The sequence below is a fragment of the Trachypithecus francoisi genome, unplaced genomic scaffold (genome assembly GCF_009764315.1).
Source record: "Trachypithecus francoisi isolate TF-2019V2 unplaced genomic scaffold, Tfra_2.0 Lachesis_group12, whole genome shotgun sequence".
NCBI classification, from domain to species: Eukaryota; Metazoa; Chordata; class Mammalia; order Primates; family Cercopithecidae; genus Trachypithecus; species Trachypithecus francoisi.
The window spans coordinates 61,635,105-61,658,570 of record NW_022681457.1 but is presented as its reverse complement, the minus strand read 5'-3'; the positions used below and the strand labels follow the sequence as shown (position 1 = coordinate 61,658,570).

The window sequence follows — 23,466 nt, the reverse complement described above, 5'->3', positions numbered from 1 at the left end:
GAACTGGCGTCTGGGAAGTGTCTGAAATTATCTTCAGCTGAAGCTAATCAGGATGAGAGGTATCACCAACTTTAAAAAATGAGCCTTTTAGCTTGTTCCAATAAAAATGCTATTATATGTGATGTTAATACCTGACAAAATATTATCTTGACATGACAAAAATGCCAACCATGAGAAAGCTCAGAGTCCGTTAGGAATATGTAATTAACTAATACCACGCAATTTACCCCTAAAAGTAGAATGTATCCTGTAGAAGACAGAGCCATTTCATGGCTGCAAAAATGTTTTAGAATACGGCATTGTTTTATCCTCACAATAATCCATGACATGGATGACGCAACAGGCAGCATCACCCACTGGGATTTATTTTTCATTTAGAAGTGTGGAAACTGCGGCTCAGAGAGGTATCTGACTTGACCAACTCACAAGTGGCAGAGCTACAACCTGGACCCTGGCTCCAAATCCAGCCCCCTTTTCATTTCATAATAGCATGATTGTATTTTTGTACTAGAAATCTGGTCAAATGGTTCGACATATATTAATATAATTCCTGGTACAATGAGAGAGAAGAATCTTTAAATGTAGGGCTCTCCAGGAAAATCTGGTACATCTGGTTGTATTTATACCACTTGGTGCCTCCTGGTCAACTTGAGTTACTTAAGATTTTGTAAATAAAATATAAAAACTACTCTCTGAATAACCCACTTATCTAATACCTTAAGTCCATTTAATTCAACAATTAACTAAATCTTAATTGTTTTTATCAAATGACAGTTGACTAAAAAGACTTGATCATATCTATATACATCCTAAGGTTAAAGGCAGAATTCATTTCACATATTAGCACAGAACACCAGTGACAACGTATGTATGCTCCACTGACATAGAAAATAGAATACTTTTATTTAAGAATCACTAGTAGAATTAAAGCAGCACCTGATTGATCTCTGGCTGTGTTTGAGACCTATCACTTTTTTTTTGGTCATCTCATCTTTGGCCATTTTTACTGCTCATTCAAATCTTGTCTCCTGGGTGGGTGAATCAGGAAAATTGCTAGTGATGGGAAATCAGGTGTCAGGACTTCTGGTTCTAGTTTTTGGAAGAGATGTAGTAAAAATTACTGATTAAATGATACCTTTGTAATATTTCAATGATCTATTTTTCCTTATTAATTTGATAACCAATAGAATACCAACTTTTTAATGAAATGCTCTAATTCTTACAGCATAAACATATTTGAAATCTGTGAACTCAATGACTATTAGGTATTTTTCTAGTTTGAAAGTCACTAATTCTGAAAATGTTAAAAGCTAGTGAGAATTTTGTGGCAAACTCCTTTAACCATATGAAAGTGCTGAATTAACTAACTGCTGTTTTTACCAATCAACAGTAGGGATTTCAGCAATCCAAATAAGTTAATCAAGACCAACGTACTAATTTTACTAAAGTCTTGACTTCAGAGTGGAGGCTAGTACATGCTTTTTTCCTTTTAATAGGCTTATCCTAAAGAGAGATACAGTAAAATTGGTAGTATAAACAAGAAATTTTGAAACCCTAATTAACAATTGCAATGTAAAACTGAAATCAGGCTTTGAAACATGAATTCACGTTACTTACAGCTAAGTCTGTAAGAGTTGGAATAGTTGGAAAACAGATTCAGTTTCAGGGTAACCCCTCATACCTGTAACATCTTTATTTTCTCTGTGATTTTATATACGTTTTGTGGAGATGAAATATCTGAACTATTTTACACAGTGAAAGCTGAATGCATTAGGATTTCTCCTGAAGTCCTGTATCAAAGGCTAGGCCAACAGTCTTTTGGAGGATTCCTTAGGATACTAACTCTCTCATTCAGGGAAAAGCTGCAAGGATTTCCTGGAGATGATGGCTTCTTTAGCCGTCCTGGTTCTTCTATAGCAGTGGTTTTCAAGAGGAGTGAGGGGAGAGATTGTGCCCCCAGCCCTAGTCCCAGGGTGTTTGGCAATGTCTGGTGACATTTGTGGTTGTTGTAGCCAGGGGAGAGGTGCTTCAATGAGTGGGCAGAGGGTGAAGGTGCTGCAGAGCAGCCTACAGCACAAAGGACCGCCCCTGCCCCAGGCGGCAAAGAATTCTCTGGCCCAAGTGTCAATGTGCCACTGCTGAGAAACCCTGTAAACGCTACAGCAGGGGGTTCTTAAACTTGGGGGGCTGGTTAAGTGCATATTTCTGTACTGGACTCCCACGCTTCTGACTTGGTAGGTCTGGAGTGGGACCCAAACACATGCATGTTTACAGGATCCCAAGAGATGCTGATGCTGTTTATCTGAGGACCACGCTTCAAGAGTCAGTGCTCCCTAGGACAGTTTACTTCTTATACAATGTCCTTCTTCAATTTTATTACAAACAACCAACCTCAGTCCTCAAACAGCAAAAAAAAAAAAAAAAAAAAAAAATCTGTAAAATTTCAATAGATAGCTGAGACATGAAAGAACTGAACCTACATGCACACGGGCAGTGTGAAAGATGGTTATTGTCTGGTACAGCTTCAGTGGTGAGAAAAACATTCATGGGCTTTATCTTTTCTGTGAGGAGTGTGCTTTAATCCTCAGCATCATTGTGTAAAGAAAGGTAAACTGACTGGACTCCTCAGTAACATATACTGTTTAATCCTTAATTGTTGGTGTCTAGATGTTTTTAATGAGTTTCAGTTATTTACATTAGAGCAATAAAATTCCCAGAGGTGGGGAGGCATAAATCTCTTTCTGTGTTTTTTAATATCTAGGAGTTAGCACAGAGTTTTGCTAATGGTAAATGTTTGATAGGCTCATGACAGAACACATTTTTTGAAATACTTACAATACAGTATTTAGCAATATTTTCTTTAGCCTGAAACCTTTGGTTCACAAAATCCTACATGAAAATATAAGCAAATAAACCCCAAAGCTGCGCTGCTCTAGCTGATCCTCTCTGTGGGAGGCCCCATCAACCCTGCTTTTAGCCACCCTCCCGAATCAGAGAACAACTCTACACGGTAGAGTCTGAAATCCGTCATTCCAACTCAAAGTAAAACTTAAAGGAAAAAAAATCTAAACTTAGTATGTTAAGTTTTTTAAAAAGAGAGGTCAGAAGCTCAATTGGATAAAATAGTCTGTGCTATCTGCCCTGGTGATGACTCAAGACTGCCAGTGTCAAAGATGTGACAAAAAGCCACAGTCAACCTGACCAATAATCACTGTCTCTGATAATATCTGAATTAAAGGGCAGTTCATGCTGTTTCAGAAACCAGTCAAATGAGAATATGAAAAATTCAAATACTTCCTATTGATACTGAAGAACAGATTTAAAAAAGCCTAGCCTTAGACACTATTTATGTGTCTAATTCTCTTATGAAGATAAGCATCTAACAAAATATGGAGCTTAAAGTAAGATACATTTAAAAATCTCTTAGTCTATATAAATCAGGTAATGGGAAAATAATTTTTCTACTTTCATTTCAAAATAGCCTGAAAACACTTTTATTTTCAGAATTTGCATCAGCTGAATATTAATAGTCTAAACCAAAATTAATTAGAATTATTAAATGCTATAGTAGTTTTTGCTATCATGTTTTCACTTGTTAAAACTATTTGGGAAAAAGATCCGTTTTCCAATCAATGTCACCTGCAGTAGGAAGCTAAGGTGGTATTTATAACCTCCACAAACCACTCTATTTGCCAAATAATACAAAAAATACACTGAATCAAAGCAATTATTTTGCTAAATAAATGAATGACAAGAATGAGGAAAATCAGTCTTACCTTATAGCATAGATACAGCAGTATTAATATCGGTACTGAATATCGCATTATACATATCTATATAAGAAAGACATTATTTAGATTACAAGTATTTTGAACCTTTTCTTTTTTGAGAGACAGGATTGTGCTATGTTGCCTAGCCTGGCCTGGAATTCTTGGGCTCAAGTGATCTTCCTGTTTCAGCCTCATGAGCAGCTAGGATTATAGGAGTGAGCCACTGTGCCCAGCTTTTTAAAACACTTTTGACTTACCGTTTTGCTTTGTAAATATATGACTTAAAAAAATACCAGAAATATAATTTAATGGAGCACAAGTCTCCAATATGCAGAATAACTGAGTCGATATGAGGATTCTAATCACGTGTAAGTTATCTGCAGCTTCTACCATATTGCCACCTAGTGAATTTATGGAGTAGAACAATTCAAAACTGCATTTATAGGCTATTGAAAAATGGTCATACATGTATTAATAATTACTTTATGAAAATACATTGTAATAATAACAGTTATAATTCTGGACAAGGGGAGTATTGGTAATTTTAATTCCCCTTTTGTGCTTTTTTTGTATTTCCAAATTCTGTATAATGAATATATTTAACTTATAGTCTGAGAAAAAAGAAGTAATTTTTAAAAATAAAATTATTTTAAAATAATTCCCTATAAAATCTTAATATATCAATTATGTATTTTTAGCTTCAATTTCAGTATCCATTTTATCTCACTGCTACTGAAAAACAAACAAAAAAAAGTGGTATGAAAGAAATACTACAAGTCACAAAAGGAGATGGAAAAAGGGACGACACTGACCCTCTTTGGGTTATAAAGATGGACTGACTTCAGAAGTAACTCCCATATTTCGGGGCTACATAGGCCGAATGATGCGAACACGCACATGTGTGACGTCCAGAGGTACTTCATTCTGCAAGAACAGATACAGGCGCAAGTCAGGAAGTACGAGTTGTAATATAAATCTGGATCCTGAGATACCTATAAAGGCAGCTTTACAGTCTATGACGGCAAAATCTTACTTAAAACTATGCAGATGCCATTTGCCGAAGGGTTCGTTGTTTAACTCCACTGCCTTTTGAGGACTATGTTTTGAGTAAAACGTAGAGGCATGTTTGTAATTAATTGTAAAAACTGATGATGAATACTTTATACTGAGAGAACATAGTATATAAGGATGATTTTATGGGAACCATCCATGATTACTAATGAAGATGACTGTCACTTTCCACATTATATTGCTAAGTAACATCAAGAGTGGTCAAATTAAAAAGTAAACAAACAGGTAAGAAAAATACCTCATTGTACTCAATGCCAAGAATCCAAACAGAATGGTATGTATTAAGTTGTAGGCAGTTTCTGGTTTCAGGTTAACTGTGCCTTTTTCCGTTTTACCCACGGATTGTTGATTTGTAGAATCACTGAGTAAAACAGCAACACACAAAATTTGAGCTGGAAACATAATTTTAGTTAGATCTTTTTAAAAGAAGAAGATACAAGAAATGTATGCCTTTATATATTCAGAAATTGATTATTTCCATAACATGAAATGAATTTGCATTGATCAATTTTGAATTTATGAAGCTAAAAGTGTAATATAAATGCATTAATAATGAGAAAAACTGAAATTTCACAGCAGCTTTGAAGTAAAAATTTAAAGTGCTTCAATTCTTTAAAAAAAAAGAGAATGCAAAAAAAAAAAACCCAAATTTTTTGGAATCTCTGAAACTGAAAGAGAGCTTTAAAAGATGTTTCACCAGTTATGAGTATTTTTCAAATTTTTACAAATAAAAGCAAAAAACACATCCATTAACTTGGAATTCAGTTTATGAACCCTCAAAAATCACATTTTTAACCTACCAATACCTCCTGATATCCAAAAGATGACTTTTTATCAAACACAGCTACATTAAAATTATTACGCCCAATAAAAGTAACATTAATTCCTTAACATCATCTACTACCCAGTTCATGTTCTATTTTTCCTGTTTGCATCAACTGCTTTTTTCAGGTTTCTCTGAATCAGGAACTAAGAACTGCATGTTGCATTTCACTAACACATCTCTTTAAATATCTTTTGATCTATAAAAGTATCTCCTTTTTTTAAAAAGCAGGCCATTTGTTTGGGGAAGAACACGGAACATACGTCCTGACGCTGTTCCCGTCTCCCAGGTGTGGCTCACAGGGGTGGTTATACACTTCATGCTTCTTGTAAACTCGTAATTAGATCTAGAGGTTTATTAGACACAAGTTCAGTGTTTTGGCAAGAACACTTCACGGGGTTATGATGCACAGTAGTCCCCTCTCATCTGTGGATTCACTTTCAGTGGTTTGTTACTGAGGAAACTGCTGTCTGAAAATATTAAATGGAAAATTCCAGAAATAAACTATTCATAGTGCTGAATTACACGTTATTCTATGTTGCATGATGAAATCTCTCCATCCTTGTCTGTCCCACCTGAGACACAGATTATCATCCCTTGCTCCTGTGTTTGCACGCTCTATACTCTACCCACCCACCCGAGACAGACAAGCAGATACATTCAGCTACTAAACTACTAATAAAGTAAGATACATTTAAATGTCCCTGTATTGTTTGTGTTCAAGCAGCCCTTATTTTACTTAATTAAGACCCCAAAGTACAAGAGAAGTGATGCTGGCATGTTGTTATTGATTGTTGTATTTTATGATTATTGTTAATCCCTTACCATGGTTAATTTATAAATGAAACTTTATCACAGGGATGTATGTATGGGAAAAAAACATAGTATAGAGAGGGTCTGAAACTATCCAAGGTTTCAGGCATCCACTGAGGGACTTGAAACATATTCCCACAGAAAGCGGGACAGCTCTACTCCACATTGCATTACACTGGGAAGCATACATTGCCTGGCTGTCTCCACTTCAGTGATGTTAAGACTGATCAGTGTTTAGATGTTGCATAATTTGTTGTCGAGGGAAAAAGAAAACAACAGTAAAGGATACTAAAGATGAAACTTTCATGAAGGTCTACTGATCACTTCATACATACCCAATAGAACTGGGCACCTGTGATGCTTCTCTATGTAACTAAAGACCTGACCTATTTTATTTCCCAGAAATCCTTTTTTCCCTACCCATAGATACATAGGAAAATTAAAAGGATATTCTAAGGCTGTTCTCACCATTGGTAATTCACTACCGGAATCTTAAAGGAAATATTACAACCCAAACACTGGTTTCTCTATTGGTACAAAAAGGATACTCCAAACAAGGAGAATATCCATAAACAGGGCAAGGTGTGAAAAGTAAATAAAAATAAAACAGACAAGGAGAGTATCTGCTCTTATCCTCTCTAGATACCTAAGAGAAGTCCTCAGCACCTCCCCAATAACCCAGCCAAACTGGAAATCTCTGATTAATTCCATGAACACAGAACACTGTGCCCCTTTCAGATGTACCCCTCACACTAATGCAGACGTGCTGCATAAAAGTTACAGTATCCGGCACGGTGCAGTGGCTCATGCCTGTCACCTCAACACTTTGGGAGGCTGAGGCAGGCAGATCACTTGAGGTCAGGAGTTCAACACCAGCCTGGCTAACATGGTGAAACCCCATTTCTATTAAAAATGCAAAAATTGGCCGGGTGCGGTGGCTCAAGCCTGTAATCCCAGCACTTTGGGAGGCCGAGACGGGCGGATCACGAAGTCAGGAGATCCAGACCATCCTGGCTAACACGGTGAAACCCCGTCTCTACTAAAAAATACAGAAAACTAGCCGGGCGAGGTGGCGGGCGCCTGTAGTCCCAGCTACTCGGGAGGCTGAGGCAGGAGAATGGCGTAAACCCGGGAGGCGGAGCTTGCAGTGAGCTGAGATCCGGCCACTGCACTCCAGCCTGGGCGACAGAGCGAAACTCCGTCTCAACAACAACAACAAAAAAAAAAAGCAAAAATTAGCTAGAGGTGGTTGTGCATGCCTATAATTCCAGCTACTTAGGAGGCTGAGGCAGGAGAATTGCCTGAACCCAGAAGGCAGAGGTTGCAGTGAGCTGAGATTGCACCACTGCACTCCAGCCCAGGCAAGAGTGAAAGCATCTCAAAAACAAAACAAAACAAAGCAAGTCATAGTATCATCCTTCCTAGTACTAAAAAGGTAGCAATACTTTAAAAACTTGGCACTGACAAAAGGCCCTTATTTAAAAGTTAATTCACATTTGGACATAGTCACATGCCACATAACAACATTTTGGCCAACAACAGATGACACTTACCACAGTGGACTCGTAAGATGATAACGGAGCTGAAAAATTCCTATTGCCTAGTGACGACATAGCCATCATAATGTCATAGCACAGTCACTTTGTTTCTTAAACAGATTCACTGTAGCCTAAGTGCACAGTGTTTATAAAATCTACAATAGTGTATGGCAACATCCTAGGCCTTCACATTCACTCACAGGCTCACACAGAGAAACTTCCAGTCCTGCAAGCTCCATTTATGATAGCTGCCCTATATAGGTATATAATTTTTAATCTTTTATATAGTATTTTTTTTAATAGAGATAGGGTCTCCCTCTATTACCCAGGCTAGAGTACAATGGTGCAATTATAGTTCACTGAAACCTCAAATGCCTGGGCTGAAGTGATCCTCCCGCCTCAGCCTCCTGACTTGTTAACACTACAGTTTGCACACATCATGCCTGGCTAATTTTTCTTTTCTTTTTTTTTTTTTTGTAGAGATGGGGTCTTGCTATGTTGCCCAGGCTGGTCTAGAACTCCTGGCCTTAAGCAATCCTTCTCAGTCTCCCAAAGCACTGGAATTATAGGCATGAGCCACCATACCTGGCCTTTGTATTTTTACTGTACCTGTTCTATGTTTAGATACATTTAGTTACACAAATACTTACCATTGTGTTACAATTGCCTACAGTATTTAACATAGTAACTTGCTGTCCAGGTTTGTAGCCTAGATGCAGTAGGTTATAACATATAGCCTAGGTGTGTAGTAGGCCATACTATCTATGTTTGTGTAAGTACACTCTATGATATTCGCACAATGATAAAATCACCTAATATGCATTTCTCAGAACATATCCCCCTTGTTAAGTGACACATGACTGTACTATGATTCTTTAATTACTTTAATGTAGTGCTTTTCCTCTAATAAAATCCTAATATCCCTATCTGGTAGATGAAGATGCTCTAAAATCTTTTATCTATGATCATATACCAAATCAGCCTCCAGAGATGGCTCATAGATTCACACAGGGCATGGCAGATATTTTCACAAAGATACTGCAGGCCCACTGAACTTCCTGCTTTGTATGCAGTCTAGAGTCCTGTCGACACTTGGTATGTCTGGAATAATATTAAATCACACTGTCCAGAATAATTTCCATCTATTTTCACAGGGCTAAATTTTATCTTGGGTTAGGTATAAAAAAGAACACTTCTGAAAGATAGTAAAATAGTTTATGGTCAATGAAATATTTTCATGGTTCAATGTTGCTTCATTCTTAATAATCATAAAACCTCTCAACTGCTCTGGACTCATTTTAATGACAGCTCTCTCGTGGCTGTGAATCACAGTTCACCAGCATCTTAATTGGCAAGGTAACTACAGAAAAAGGGCTTCCTCCTGAGCTTCATTAAGTTTTCACAAATGACAGTAGCTTCAACTTCTTACACTTAATTTTCTTTCAGTTTAACATGAACAGTCAATGCAAACCGCCCCCAGCAGCTTGATGGGTAGATATTCTTACAAGTTTTAAAAAGCCTTTATACTCTTGATTTTTTTTCTTTCAGATTAGTAGACATGCTAAGTTTTTTAAAACTGGCAGGCCGGGCGCGGTGGCTCAAGCCTGTAATCCCAGCACTTTGGGAGGCCGAGGCGGGTGGATCACGAGGTCAGCAGATCGAGACCATCCTGGCTAACATGGTGAAACCCCGTCTCTACTAAAAAAATACAAAAAACTAGCCGGGCGAGATGGCGGGCGCCTGTAGTCCCAGCTACTTGGGAGGCTGAGGCAGGAGAATGGCGTGAACCCGGGAGGCGGAGCTTGCAGTGAGCTGAGATCCGGCCACTGCACTCCAGCCTGGGTGGCAGAGCGAGACCCCGCCTCAAAAAAAAAAAAAAAAAAAAAAAAAAAAAAAAAAAAAAAAAACTGGCAGTTATTACTCAAAACTTTCGGTAGATACTAATAATTATGGTCCACTCCAATATTATCAGCCCTGAAGCAAGATGCAAGAAAACAAATGAGCAATAATTAATTAACTCTTACATTTCAAGAGGAATACAAAAAAGCAGCTACAGGTGGAAGGGAGAAAAACACAGGATGCTAATGATGGAAACACAACAGAGGCTTATGAGTCAACAGTGATAATGAAACCAGTTCATGATGGCTTGTACCTGCCAAAGTCTAGGCACCAGACACTATTTTAAGTGCTTTATGTTGTTCTGACTTACTTATTTCTCAAATACCCTGTAGAGTAAGTACTCTTAGTCTTCCAATTCTAAAGATAAGGAAATGGACATATCAAAAGGTTATGTAACTGACTCAAGGATCACTTTGTCCTCAAGTGTGCAGGCCAGGACTTAGGCCCAGACAGTATGCAATCTGATCGTTACTCTGTTGTTGCTTAACTACTGGGAGTGTAGTCCACTGTAAAAGAGGTATGTTTCCCCTTTAAGATGAATACTATTACTCTGTTCTGTGTCTAACATTCTGACTTTCAACTTTGCGATTTTTCTGCAACATGTAACAAGTTCATTAATAGGAGAGCATTAGATTTCTGAAATATACCATACCTGAGATTATGAAAGGCAACAACGAATGCTACAGTCACTGTGATGGACAGAACGAATACGTAAGCATAAAAAAGCAGAGTATCTGAAAGCCTTCCAAATGTATTAAAAGGCAGGAGGCCAAAAGCTTCTTCACACAGATAGAGATTTGCATCAAAATCCCTAGGGAATAAATGGAAAGCAAAGTATTAAATTCAATACAAGACAAAGAAATGACATTACATCTTTCCTCAAAGGGAGTCTGTAATTAATAGGTGAAGGCATAATGACAACTTAAGTTTAAAGTCCCTGCTGATTCAACAGAAAATAGCAAACACAGATTTTCAATTCAGTTATACCTTGTTGCTCCAAGCCCAAATTTTGCCTTCAGAAATTTAAATATGTGTTCATCTGACTTCAGGTTAAGAATTTTCTATCGAGGAAAGAGAAAACAAAAATTGCTATTAGTCCTTTAGGTATAGTTTCCTGATAATTCCCCATTGAATTTATATATTCAGTGTCCAATTTCATAGGAGCTTGTGGGTGTATAAAATCAGTAAATGTTCACAGTAGTTCTCAGAACTGAGGAATTCCAAAGCAGGGACTTCCAAACTCCTTCCAATCCCCACTCCCCATTTTAGCATAATCCTTTATTCAAAAAACATCTTATACATAAGTTAAATATGCAAAATAGGTAAAAGATGAGATTTTTTGGTTTCAGGGAGAGGGAGAAGGCTGAGGCATAGTGAGCGTAAGTTTTCAGACCAGAAAACTGACAAGATGATGATCTGAAACCTCAAATAGATACACCACCCACAAGGCCTGTCTGGCTTTGGGGCTTTTGGTCTGTGGATATAATCGATCCAAGACTTATTCACTCAAAGACAATTCAAGACAGTTGTAACCCTCAAGGGGTGGACAGACAAATATGAGTGTTCATCATTAGTGACTACAATTTTAACTCATATAATTCTATTTTAAATTTGTGGCTTAAAAATCCATATATAATAACATAAATGGTGAAGAAATTCTATTCGAAGAAAAATGAAGATAGGGAAAAAAGATGAAGCCACAACTGAGTTCAGTACACACAATATATTCATTAGAGATGAGCCACAAATCTGGTCTTTTGCATTCCAGCAGCAAATGCAAGGAGGTAGGTCAATATATTTATGTTACTCACAGGTTTATAAGAGTAAAACAAAACAGTTGCTCAGAAGAGATCCTAAGAGTCCTAGAACTGAGACTCAAAATAAATTTTTCTCATGGGTATAGCAAAAATAGCAAGGACTTTCAAGGAAAATTTTCTCTACTTCCTCTTTTTGTAGGTCACTGGCAAGACATCAAATGCAATTCAACAGATGTTATTCTTTGGGGGTTCAAAAAATGGTGGTCCAGGGATGCAGCTCTTTACTGATTTAATCCAAGAACAGGTCACTGAGTATGTACAGTGGGCCAATGGAAGAATTGTGTATCTTTCGGCCACTTTTCCAGAAATGCTAGCAGTTCCACTCAAATAAGTTTTTGAAAAAAAAATTTTTAGTAGAGTTTAGGTTTTGCTATGTTTCCCAGGATGGTTTTGAACTCCTAGCTAGCCTCAGGCGATCCTCCCACCTTAGCCTCCCAAAATGCTGGAATTACAGGCATAAGCCACCATGCCTGGCTTTGAATAAGCTTTTTAATTTTTAATTTTTGTGGGTACATAGTAGATGTATGCATTTATGGAGTATATGAGATATTCTGATACAAGCATATAGTGTGTAATAATCCCACCAGGATAAATGTGGTATTCATCAACTCAAAAAAAAGCTTTTGGCTGAGTGCAGCGGCTCGTGTCTGTAATCCTAGCACTGTGGGAGGCTGAAGTGGGGGGATACCTTGAGCCCAGGTGTTTGAGACTGGCCTGGGCAACACGGCAAGATCCCATCTGTAAAAAAAATTGTGAAAATTAGCCAGGTGTGGGTGGTGGCACACACCTGTAGTCCCAGCTACTCAGGCTGAAGTGGAATGACTGCTTAAGCCCAGGAGGTCAAGACTGCCGTGAACCAAGATTGTGCCACTGTACTCCAGTCTGGGTGGCACAGTGAGATTCCGTCTCAAAAACACAAAAACAGAAACAAAACTAGAAATTTAAAAATAAATTATTGACAAGTACTGGACTATATGGAGTTTAAGACCATACTGACAGCCGGGCATGGTGGCTCACGCCTATAATCCTTTGGGAGGCCAAGGCAGGTGGACTGCTTGAGCCTAGGAGTTTAAGACCAGCCTGGGCAACAGAGCAAAACCTTGTCTCTACAAAAAATACAAAAATTAGCGTGGTGATATGCATCTATAGTCCCAGCTACTCAAGAGGCTGAGGTGGGAGGATCATCTAAGCCCAGGAGATCGAGGCTGCAGTGAGCCGTGACCACACCAGTGCATTCCAGTCTGGGTGAGAGACCCTGTCCAAAAAAACAAAACAAAACAAAAAAAAGAACATAGTGACATAGTGACTGGCTGAGTGAAGACCCTTTTTTTCTTTGATAGTCAATAGATGTGAACAAGGACCACAGTTCTCTTGTGGAAAAGGAGCTTGTTTTGCAGATGCCTCCTATCCTGAGACCAACCTTCTAGGACAGGTAAAATTATCTGAAGAAATCAATGTAGTTTTGCTCTAGCATAAAAACAAATGGGATATCAAGGTCCAAGAACTATGCCTTTAATAAAGCCTACCCTGAAAAAAAATTAAAAAGCCAATAAAAACATTTAAAAAGTATGTTAAACGAAGCAGAGCCCCCGGGGCAATGTAAAAATCTTAGCAAAGCACCTACTGGACATAAAACCAATGGATGCCTGCGTTACTAAATGAGTTGTTCTGTTAGGCATGTTACATATAAGTCAGTTAAATGTTGGGAAAAATGAGCTTAACTCTTCTTTCTAGCAGAAAGTAGATAGTAAGGCCAGTTTACTTATTAACTGAACTCAATAAAAATCATGTCTTTTTTTTTTAAGTATCACAGTACAGAAAGTTATGTGTATATTCTGGTACTAAAAATAAAAATTTTAAATTTAGGGAAATATTTGTTTAATGCTTTTTAAGCTTTTAAAAAGGTTTCATAACAAAAGGTGAGTAAGTTCAAAGTGGGACATAAGAGTACATAGAAATGAATGACTAAAATCAATAAAATAATTGTTGTTACTAAGACAAAGTTAAAACTGAGCCTGTTTGAAGTAAAACTGGTAACTCTCCAGTCACGGTAATACACTTTATAAAGCAAGAATTTATTTAAAATTGAAAGTTTCAAAGAAGCCAGGTGTGGTGGCACCTGTAGTCCTAGCAACCTGGGAGGCTAAGGTGGGAGGGTCATTTGAGACCAAATGTTCAAGAACAGCCTGGGAAATGGCAAGACCCAGTCTCTAAAAAAATTAGTTTATTAAAAATGAAAAAGAAAGTTTCAAAAATTATCTCCAATGCCATAAGTTAATTAAAAATACATTAAATATGTCATTTTATTAACTTACCTTAATTATGTTGTTGAGAAAAAGTGTCAAACATAAAACCATAAATAAATGCAACAAAAGTTTCCCAAGCCTATTAAGGAAGCTTCCAGTTTTCAGATTTTTCTAGAAAATAAAAGAGTTATGTTTTAATTCTTCAGTTTTAAAATAACTTCATAAACACTGAAGATAAGCTTACTTAAGGATTTAAAAACACTGGCTCATACAACATAAAGGGAAAATACACGTGGAAAATACAACCTACTCATTTTCATGGGGTTACACTGTCTTAATATCTGTGATTTTCTAGTGGTAAATGAGTCACTTAATAATGAGCTTCATAAGATGAGGAAATGTGTCCTAGTCTTTTTTTTTTTTTTCCTAATTATTTTTTAAGAACTTAGCAACTGGACGATTGGGGTCTGCCATTTGGAAGGTATTCAGGATACGCTGATCGAACAAACTGTTACATCTTTTTTTTTTTTTTCTCTTTTTCTTTTGAGACGGAGTCTCACTCTGTTGCCCAGGCTGGAGGGCAGCAGAGCGATCTCAGCTCACTGCAAGCTCCCCTTCCTGGGTTCACGCCATTCTCCTGCCTCAGCCTCCCGAGTAGCTGGGACTACAGGCGCCCGCCACAACGTCCAGCTAATGTTTTGTATTTTTAGTAGAGAGGGGGTTTCACCATGTTAGCCAGGATGGTCTTGATCTCCTGACCTCGTGATCTGCCCACTTCGGCCTCCCAAAGTGCTGGGATTACAGGCATGAGCCACCTTGCCCGGCCCTGTTACATCTTTTATCCATTAATTCCCACATCACAGACATAGTTACAACTCAGTTACATAAAAGACCTATAGGTGTAAAAAGAAGTACATTGTGCCTTTTGACTTGTAATAGTTTTCTTATAATCATCAGATAATTTTATACATTGTTAAATATAATAATATCTTAACAGTTCAAATACGAGTAATATTTATTTATAATTAAGGTTAAAAGGATGACTGTGAACTGCTGTTTTTGATCGTCAACTAAAAGCCTTTGTCCATAACAATTCTCACTCAAAAGACTAATAAGAAAAATGATTTCTTTTTCTCAAAGTGGAAAACAATGGCTTCTTGACACAGAAATGTTTCTAGTATATGTGAAACAGGATGTTATAATTTTAAGCAAAAACAAATGACTCATATCTTATGTAAATACAAGAAATTTAATTATATAAATAAAGCTAAAAGAGCAAGTCATTGTTTTCAAACATGATTTGACAATACCCTAGGAAATGTTCCACTGTTTCTAAAGCTATTTATTTGGATTTTCAAAATTCTCAAAACAGAGTTAATTTTGGTTCACCTAAAAATAACTAGTATGGTATGGAAGGATGGGGAAAAGAGTAGCTTTACTACATCAAATGACAACAGGGTATCCACCAACGTGAAAGACTGTGATGAACACGCTCCCAACATAAGCAGGAGACTCTTCTTGCTCCTGAGTTCACACTCATGAAAATTAAAAACTTTTCTCTTTTACTTCAACTTTAAATCAGTGGCCTTCAACTAAGCACCTTTAGCCGATCCCCACATTGAAGGTAAGGTTCTAATTCTCTAAGAAGTAACTGTCAAAACAAAAAGATGACCTCAGAAAGCTTGAAATAGAAATGCTACCACATGCACGTGAAAAAGCACACAATGCCACTTGCGCTTTTTACTGCGAAATCAGGTCGTAAATTTCCCTTTGTATGGTGCATGAAAATAAGGTTCAATAAGCCACGCAATTAAAAAAAAGTTTACTTCGATAAAGGACAAAAAAAAGTCCTACCTGAAGTTTTCTTGCAATGAATACTGAAAGGTTAAAACTGATGAGCAGCGATCCAAGAATCATGGAATTAAAAAACTGAAGAATGCAGACCAGGAGTAAACTTGTTATCTGTATTCCATACAGCCACGTCGCCTGCAAGAACCAAAGATTAGATGAGTACAAACATTTTACCAAGAGATCACCACATGTCACCATGTTGGTCATGAGTTGGATACAACCTCAGCTTACAAATAATGCAGAAAACACACACAGCTTCAAGAAACACAATCTAGGCCGGGCGCGGTGGCTCACACCTGTAATCCCAGCACTCTGGGAAACCAAGGCGGGCGGGATCACTGGAGATCAGGAGTTCAAGACCAGTCTGGCCAACACGGTGAAACCCCATCTCTATTAAAAATACAAAAAAAAAAAAAAAAAAAAGGCCTGGTGCGGTGGCTCACGCTTGTAATCCCAGCACTTTGGGAGGCCGAGGCGGGCAGATCACAAGGTCAGGAGATCAAGACCATCCTGGCTAAGAAGTGAAACCCTGTCTCTACTAAAAAATACAAAAAATCAGTCAGGCGTGGTGGCGGGTGCCTGTAGTCCCAGCTACTCAGGAAGCTGAGGCAGGAGAATGGCATGAACCCAGGAGGCAGAGCTTGCAGTGAGCTGAGAAGCCACTGCACTCCACACTGGGGGATAGAGCGAGACTCCGTCTCTAAAAAAAAGCTGGGTGTGGTGGCTCGTGCCTGTGATCCCAGCTACTTGGGAGGCCGAGACAGAAGAATCACTTGAACCTGCGAGACAGAGGTTGCAGTGAGCCGAGAATGCGCCACTACACTCCAGCCTGGGCAACAGAGCGAGACTCCATCACAAGAGAAAAAAAAAAAAAAGAAACACAATCTAAAAAAGGAAACTAAATCATATACATACCAACTATTTACCTTTTAATAACAAATCTTCTAACATTAATTAAAAGGGAAGTAAAGAGGGATGATATGAAGTAGAGGATGTAAAAAACAACATAAATGTATTTATTCATGGGAATTGGCAAAGGCCATTTGTAATCTTCAGTTTTCTTTTCAACTATTTCAGTTACTGTTTATGGCCAACAATAAGTACTTTACTGTGCTCTGTTCTTTCCTAGCTTTCCATACTCTATACTTTAGGACTGTTTGATTCCTTGCTTTGTCTGTGTTAGTGTGTGCCCAGATCCCCTGATTAGACCGCAAACCCCTCCTGCTGCATGACCTTGTTTTCTCTGACCTCACAGCTTCACAGCAGGCAGCACAGTATAGTGGGCAATGACATCAGCTCCGGCACCAACAGCACGGTACTGCAGTTCCGATTCTGGTGCAAACCAGCTGTGTGACCTAAATGGTTCATCCGTGAACCAGAAACAATGACACCTTCCTCACAGTTGATGTAGGGTCTGACAAGAACCAGATGTGGTAATGTATGAAAATGCCTGGTGGCCAAGCACGGTGGCTAATGCCTTTAATCCCAACATCTTGGGAAGTTGAGACAGGAGGATCGCTTGAGCCCGAGAGTTCAAGACCAGCCTGGGAAACACAGCGAGACTGTGTCTCTACAAAAATAAAAAAAACTAACCAGGTATGGTAGTGCAAAAGTCCCAGCTGGTCAGGAAGCTGAGGCAGGAGGATCACTTGAGTCCAGGAGGTTGAGGCTGCAGTAAGCTATGATTGCTCCACTGCACTCCAGCCGGGGTAACAGAGCAAGACCTGGTCTCTTAAAAAAAAGAGGGGGATGGGCGGATGGGGAGGAAATGCCTGGCACATAATGAGCGCTAAGGATTAACTCTCGATGTAATGAAAATTGTTGACAGGCTGATACTAAAAGCAGCAAAACACAACTAACTTGAATACACGAAACATGCCACAAAGAAAAAAAGGCAGTTCCTAACACAGAGTGGACACTTATTCTGTTAGTTTGCTTCTTCTCTTTCAAATTAGACAATGCCATACTCATACTGACATGTGAAAAATACCAGTTTTATTCAGCAGCAAATCTGATTTTCTCCATGGTTTTGTTCTCTTAAACTCAAGGGAAACAAACCTATTGCTAGAAGCATTGAAAAGTGAGGCTTGCAGCAGTTCAGCGCTTTGCTTAGTGTCAGTGGGAACCCAGGGAAATGGATGCTGATGATCTTTAGGATCATGAAGATAATGTATCTTACTCTAGGAGAGTTAGACACTTCAGAAAAACACAAACAAGAAATAGCAACCGATAGGTGGGCTCTTGAGTCAAAACCCAGCACCATTACCTAAAGAAATAATATTGATTTCATAGCAGTATATAGTATTTCATGTACAGGATTTTACATCCTTCACATCCTACCATATCCTTTTCTCACATCAGTGACTATTCTGTGAAAACGTAAATTGTAAATGGTTATGTAACATTCCACCATATGCCATAATTTGTTTGCCCCTGGGCCATTTAGGTGTTTCTGGCTTTTTATTCACATTGTGAACATCCCTTTAAAAATTTTTTTCAGATCTGATTCTCAGAATTTCTAATCAAATTCTGATTAGTTATGTATTTTGTTCACTGCTGTATATCCCCAGCACCTTAAAGAATACCCACTAGAAGACTGGCACTTAATAAACATTGGAGGAATGGATGAATAAAAACATTTCCTTAGGGATAGATTCCTGAGTACAATTACTGGTTAGAGAAGGAAGAGTTTTTTCCTTATTAGCAGTTTTATTAGTTGATATAATTCATATATCATCAAATTCACCCATTTAAAGTGTACACTTCATGATTTTTGGTATATTCACAGAATTGTGCAACTATCACCTCAGTCTAATTTTATGACATTCTCATCACTTCAAAAGAAACCCATATCCACTAGCCATCACTCGCCATCATCCTCTACCCCCAGCCCCAGCAACCACTGATGCACTGTTCTCTACCGATTTGCAAATTCCGGACATTTCACAGAAATAGAATAAAGTGCAGTCTTTTTTGGCTATCTTCTCTTACTTAGCACGGTATTCTCAAGTTTCATCCATGTTGCACCATGTATCCACATTCTTTTTTATTGCTGAACACTATTTATTGCACGGCCGGACTACATTGTTTATGGAAGGGATATGGGCATTCGGGTGGTTTCCACTTTGTAGCTATGAATCACACTGCTATGAACATTCATATACAAACATTTCTACATGGTTATGTTTTCATTTCTCTTGGTATGTATCTAGGAGTGAGATTGCTAAATCATATGGTAGCTCTATATTTAAAATCAGGAAACGCTGAGGAAACGCTGGTTTTCAAAGTGACTACACCATTTTATAATCCCATCATCATCAACGTATGAGAGTTCTAATTTCTCCACATCCGTGACATTTGTCTCTGTTTTTTAATTTTAGCCATCCAAGTGGGCGTAAAGTGGTATCCGCTTGTGGTTTTGATTTGCATTTCTCTGATAGCTAATGATATTGAGCATCTTTTCATGTGTTTATTGGACATTTATGTATCTTACTTGGAGAAATATCTACCCAAATCCTTTGCTATTTTATCACTGAAAGAGTTATAAGAGTTCTTCATACATTGTGGAATTCCTGATCAGATATATGACTACAAATATTCTCTCTTGTTCTATGGGCTGTCTTTTTACTTTCTTAATACTACACTTTTGAGTACAACAGTTTTAATTTTGATGAAGTCCAACTAATCTGCTTTTGTAAAAGTCACTTGTGCTTTTGGTGTTGTATCTAAGAAGGTCTGTGCTACTCCAAGGTCATGGAGAGTTATTACTATGTTTTCTTCTAAAAGTTTTGGTTTTAGCTCTTACACTTAGGTCTGTGATTCGCTTTGAGTTAGTGTGTACAGTGAGAGGAAGGGGCTCAACTTCATTCTTTTGCATGTCGATATCAGTTATTCCTGCACCATTTGTTGAAAAGGCCATTAATTCTCCATTTAATTATCTTCAAACCCTTGTTGAAAATCAACTGACCATTTCTAGTGAGGGTTTATCTCTCTCAATTCTATTCCTTGGGTGTATGTCAATCCTTCTGCCAGTATCACACTGTCCTGATTACCATAGCTTTGTAGTAAGTTTTGTAATTGGAAAGTGTGAGTCTTCCAACTTTACTCTTCTTTTTAAAGATTGTTTTAGCTATTCTGGGTCCCCTGAGTTTCCATATGAATTTCAGGATCAGCTTGTCAATTTCTACAAAAACTCCTCCTGGGATTCTGAGAGGGAATGTGTTGAATCTGTAGATCAATTTGGGAAGCACTGCCATCTTAACAACAGTTAAGTCTTCCAACCCAAGAACATGCATTATCTTTCCAATCTAGGCGTTTAAAACTTTCAACAATGCTTTGCGGTGTTTTGCAAAGCACAAGTTGTCACTTTGTGTTAAATTTGTACCTATGCATTTGACTCTTTGATGCTCTTCTTTCTAGGAAGTGTTTGTGTCCTTAGTTCCCTTTTCTCATCGGTTTATAAATGATTTTCTCATGGACGTGTAGGAACTCTTTAAGGATACTAACTCATTCACAAATGCTTTTTTTCCAAAAACATCTTTCTATTTGCCTTTATTTGTGGGTGTTTTTTGATGTTTACAGTTCTTTTTATATCAAGTGAGCCTATTTCCAGAAAAAGGGGGCAGTTTGTGTAACAAGATTGTATAGTTTTATATACATTCAAATGAAACATTGCTGATGAACAGCCAAAAATGTAAAATTGAGCAGTACTGTGTCTTATGAAGTCCTGGATTATCAGTGGTATACTGGATATTCTTTCCCGGTTCTATTAGTACAGTACAGTATAGAAACAAGGCGGCAAGAATATAGTTGACCCCTGAACACCACAAGTCTAATTATACATAGATTTTATTCTGCCTCTGCTACTCCTGAGAGAGCAAGACCAACCCCTCCTGTACCTCCTCCTCCTCGGCCTACTCAATGTGAAGACGATGAGGATGAAGACCTTTGTGATGATCCACTTCCACTTAACAAACAGTAAGTACATTTTCTCTTCCTCTGGATTTAACATTTCCCTTTCTCTAGCTTACTTTCAGAATATAGTACATAATGCATCACATACAAAATATGTGTTAATCAACTATGTTATTGATAAGGCTTCTGGTCAACAGTAGGCTACTAGTGGTTGAGATTTTGGGGAGTCAAAAATTGTGTGCAGATCTTCAACTGCTGGGGGGAGACACTGGCACCCGTAGCCCCTGTGTTGTTCAAGGGACAACTGTATATCCTTTCTGTGTATAACTGTAGTTGTCTTCAATGGATCATGTTCAGGCTCCTTATCACCATTCATAATAATCACAGTTAATATCTGTTTAACATTAATAAAATATCAAACATTTTTCCATATGACCCACGTATGACTTACTCAAACTTAGGCAGCCTGGCTGCAGACTCTGTGTGCTTAACCACTATGCTATACTGGCTATCACATAAATAGTACCAAGAGGCTCAAAACTTTGATTTATACATTTTAGTGTACATTTAAGCGGTACAAGTATAGTTTTGTTACATGTATATAACATATACTGATGAAGTCTGGGCTTTTCCTGTATCTATCACTCAAGTAATGTGAATTGTATCCATTAAGCACTCAACACCCACCCACCTCCCACTCTTTCTGAGACTCAGAACTTTGGAAGTCTGTTAAGATTGAAAAGTTTTAATGTTCCAAGGCAATTATGGAGGAGGTTCACAATTTTACTAATCTTTCAAAGAGCCAGCTCTATCTATCCATCCATCCATCTGTCCATCCATCCATCCATCCATCCATGAGACGGAGTTTCACTCTCATTGCCCAGGATGGAGCGCAATTGCGCGGTCTCGGCTCACTGCAGCCTTTGCCTACTGGATTCAAGTGATCCTTCCGCTCAGCCTCCCAAGTAGCTGGGATTACAGGTACCCACCACCACGCTGAGCTAATTTTTGTATTTTTAGTAGAGATGGGGTTTCACCATGTTGGCCAGGCTGGTCTTGAACTCCTGACCTCAGGTGATCCACCCGCCTCAGCCTCCCAAAGTGCTGGGATTATAGGTGTGAGCCACCGTGCCCAACCAAGCTAGCTCTTTTTAATTAACTCTATTATTCATATGTTTTCAATAGCATTGATTTCTGCTCTTTATTTTCTTCTCCTGGCTTGAATTTATTTTGTTTCCTTTTTTAAGGTGAAAGCTTGGATGACTGATTTCAGACTTTCTGTCTTTTCTAATGTAAGTATTTTAGTGCTACACATTTTCCTCTTAATACTGCTTTGGATGTGTCTCACAAATTTAAATATGCTTCACTTTCATTTTCATTGAGTTCAATGCTCTCCAAGGGTTCCTGTTTGACTCTTTTTTTAGTATATATCTTTATATATTTTTAAAGTGGTTATTCTGGCTATTACTACTATACATGTAATAGTGAGCTTAATTCCCAAGTATTGAAACATTTCCTGTTATCTTTCTGTACTGATTTCAAATTTGAATCCATTGTAGTCAGAGATTATATTCTCTATAATCTTAATTCATTTATGTTTGTTGTTTTATGGCTCGGGAGATAGTCTATGTTGGTAAGTATTCTGTGACTGCTTGAAAAGAATGAGTATTCTGCTGTTGTTGGGTGGAGTTTCTGTAAATGATTATTAGATTCTGTTGGTTGAAGGTGTTGTTGGGTTCCATATCTCTGATGATTTTCTGTCTGGTGTTCTATCAATTGTCCAGAGGGAGGTGTTGAAGTCTCAAACTAAAATTGTGAATTTGTCTATTTCTCCTTTCAGTTCGGTCAGTTTTTGCTTCACACATGTTGCAGTACTGTTGTTTGGTGCAGGTACATTTAGGATTACTATGTCTTCTTGGTACACTAAACCTTTTATCATTATATAATGTTCTGTTGTGTCCCTAGTAATTTTCTTTGCTCTGATATCTACTTTCTCTGATATTAACATAGCTACTCCTTTCTTTTGATTAATACTTGCATGTTGTATCTTTCTCCATCCTTTTACTTTCAACTTATCTATACTGTTGTATTTGAAATATGTTTTAGACAACAGTTGGGTCATGCTTTTTAAATCCACCCTGCCATCTCTTTAATTAGTATATTTAGATCATTTACCTTTAATGTAATTATTGCTATTTTAGGTATTAAATCTGCTCTTTTATTCTTTTTTGCTTGTTTCTAATTCCTGCTTTCTTCTTCCTGCCTTCCTGTGGGTTATCTGAACATTTTTAGAATTTCATTTTTATTTATCTGTACTGTTTTTTCATGTACCGCCTCGTATAGTTTTTTAAAGTGGTTATTCTGGCTATTACATTATGCATTAATAACTTATTACAGACTAGTGGTATGGACATTTTAACTGTTTGAGTGAGGCATAGAACCCTAACCTCCATTTAAGTCTCATTACCCTTCCCATTTTATATTGTTTTAAGTATTTCTTTTACATACAGAGAACCGCATAAGACAGTGCTATAATTTTTGCTTCAGCCATCAAATATAATATATATGTATTTTTAAGACGAAGTTTCCCTCGTCTCCCAGGCTGGAGTGCAATGGTGCAATCTTGGCTCACTGTAACCTCCGCCTCCTGGGTTCAAGCAATTCTCCAGCCTCAGCCTCCTGGGTAGCTGGGATTACAGGCACCCATCACCACGCCCGACTAAT

General features: G+C 37.9%; 1 protein-coding gene across 5 annotated transcripts in view; it reads right to left on the bottom strand.

The window, feature by feature from the left end:
* DPY19L3 (dpy-19 like C-mannosyltransferase 3) overlaps window positions 1–23,466 on the bottom strand; it is an 81,955-nt gene that overhangs the window by 17,995 nt on the left and 40,494 nt on the right. For all 5 annotated transcript variants that reach the window (XR_004440710.1, XM_033225591.1, XM_033225592.1 and 2 more), the window contains exons 9-15: window positions 15,832–15,963; window positions 14,047–14,148; window positions 10,902–10,975; window positions 10,567–10,725; window positions 5,080–5,202; window positions 4,583–4,694; window positions 3,777–3,833 (exon numbers count right to left, since the gene is read on the bottom strand). Coding sequence is in view for 4 of the 5 variants with exons in the window: in XM_033225591.1 (XP_033081482.1) it covers window positions 3,777–3,833; window positions 4,583–4,694; window positions 5,080–5,202; window positions 10,567–10,725; window positions 10,902–10,975; window positions 14,047–14,148; window positions 15,832–15,963 (759 nt within the window). In the remaining variant the exon portion in view is untranslated. The remainder of the gene's footprint in view (window positions 1–3,776; window positions 3,834–4,582; window positions 4,695–5,079; window positions 5,203–10,566; window positions 10,726–10,901; window positions 10,976–14,046; window positions 14,149–15,831; window positions 15,964–23,466) is intronic.